This window comes from Phycodurus eques, chromosome 5 (genome assembly GCF_024500275.1).
Source record: "Phycodurus eques isolate BA_2022a chromosome 5, UOR_Pequ_1.1, whole genome shotgun sequence".
Taxonomy (NCBI): Eukaryota; Metazoa; Chordata; class Actinopteri; order Syngnathiformes; family Syngnathidae; genus Phycodurus; species Phycodurus eques.
The window spans coordinates 4,322,322-4,323,963 of NC_084529.1; the positions used below are offsets into that span (position 1 = coordinate 4,322,322).

General features: G+C 52.2%; 1 protein-coding gene across 1 annotated transcript; it reads right to left on the reverse strand.

Annotated features, from left to right (window-relative positions):
- Positions 1–485: 485 nt before the first annotated feature.
- LOC133402546 (galanin receptor 2a) lies at positions 486–1,409 on the reverse strand. Its single transcript, XM_061676451.1, has one exon. The coding sequence runs from the start codon at positions 1,407–1,409 to the stop codon at positions 486–488; it is 924 nt and encodes a 307-aa protein (XP_061532435.1).
- Between the last annotated feature and the right edge of the window lie 233 nt (positions 1,410–1,642).

Consider the following 1,642-nt stretch of genomic DNA (forward strand, 5'->3'; position numbering starts at 1 on the left):
AAAAAAAAAAAAAAAAAACACTTTGAGTTTGACTGTGATTGGCTAATTCTGAACACAGCCATATCCGCAGTTATTACAGGGAATGCACACTTGTGCAACCATATTATGCCAATAGTTTATTGTTACCTCCCCTCTTGAAAAAGATTTCATTTTTAAATATTAAGTTGTACAGGTTATAGCTCACATTATTGGTGGAAACATTTTTTTTTTTTTTTTATATATCACAAAAAACCTGAAATGTGAACAGGGGTGTGTAGACTTTTTATATCCATTGTACAGAAAACCAACCATTTACACACCAGAACAATTTAGAGTCTTCAATGAAGCTAACCTGCATGTTTATGGAATGCGGGAAAACATGTAAGGAAGGTCGGATTTGAAGCCGAAACATCAGACCTGCGAGGCGGATGCGAGAACCACTAGTGCTGGCTAATTTTAAGAGTGTCGTCTTTGAATGACAGCCAATTAAGGGGTTCTCGTGAGCTCTAAAAACTGTCGGCCGACACACTGACGACCTGCGGCCGCACTCGGTTGCGGCGACGACCGAAGAGCCGGGCCGCCCTTCCGTGGCGGTATCGCTTGGACAGCAGCACGTAGAGCACGGGGTTGACGCACGGGTGCAAGTACTGCAGCACGGTGCAGATGAAGTAGAAGAGCTCCCAGGCCCGTCCGTGGCGGTAGAGGCCCAGGTAAACGCACAGCTCCAGGACGTAGCCCGGCAGCCAACACGCCGAGAAGGTTGCGGCGGCCAAGAAGACCATCACGGAGGCCCGCCGCGTGTTCCTGGCGCCAGACGACGACATGACCGGACTCTTGTGGAGAAACAGAGCCAGGCGGACGTAGTTGAAGGCGATGACCAGCATGGGGATCAAATAGAAGAGCACAAACTGGCTCAGCACCACTTGGTAGTGATGCTCCTGGATGGTGGGCAGGCAGAAGGTGAAGCTGACCGGGCTGGGGCTCAGGCTCTCCTTGGTGGCGAACATCCGCAGAGGCAGACTGATGAGGAAGCTCAGGGCCCAGACCAGCACGGACATCAGGACGACCAGATCGACGGCCGGAAGCCGGTAGGGGTTGGTGACGATCATGGCGCGAGCCACCGATACGGCGCACAGCGAGTAGGCGCTGGCCGCCAGGCTGAAGGCCAACAGGAACTGGTAGACCTTGCAGGAAACGTCGCCCAGCGGCCACGAGTGGCTGACGGCCGAGTGCACGGTGAAGGGGAGGAGCAGCAGGGTGAGGAAGTCGGCCAGCGACATGCTGAGGAGCAGGACGTCCAGACGGTTCTTACGCAGCGATTTGTGCTTGGCGAACAAGGAGAAGACCAGCAGATTGGCGCCCAGTCCGACACCCAGGATCACGCCGCACGTGCAGGCAAACACCAGCCCGTACGTGTTGAGAACAGTCATCTTTACGTCTCGCTTGACTTCACCTGCTTTAAAGGAGACATACGGACATTTCGTCATGTTTGGGAAGGCCAGGATCCTTCCGGCTGGCCCATTGCGAGTGACTGTCGGTGAACCTCAGCTGAACTGAAACCATGACAAAGGCTTGTTTGGGTTTGCTTCACCAAATATAGCCTGCCCCAAAAGGTTTATCTATTATAGAAAAAAACATTTAACAAGCACATTTTAAAAATTGA

Excerpts from the sequence above, each read along its gene's own strand:
- LOC133402546 (XM_061676451.1), bottom strand. The coding sequence starts at position 1,409 with ATGACTGTTCTCAACACGTACGGGCTGGTGTTTGCCTGCACGTGCGGC.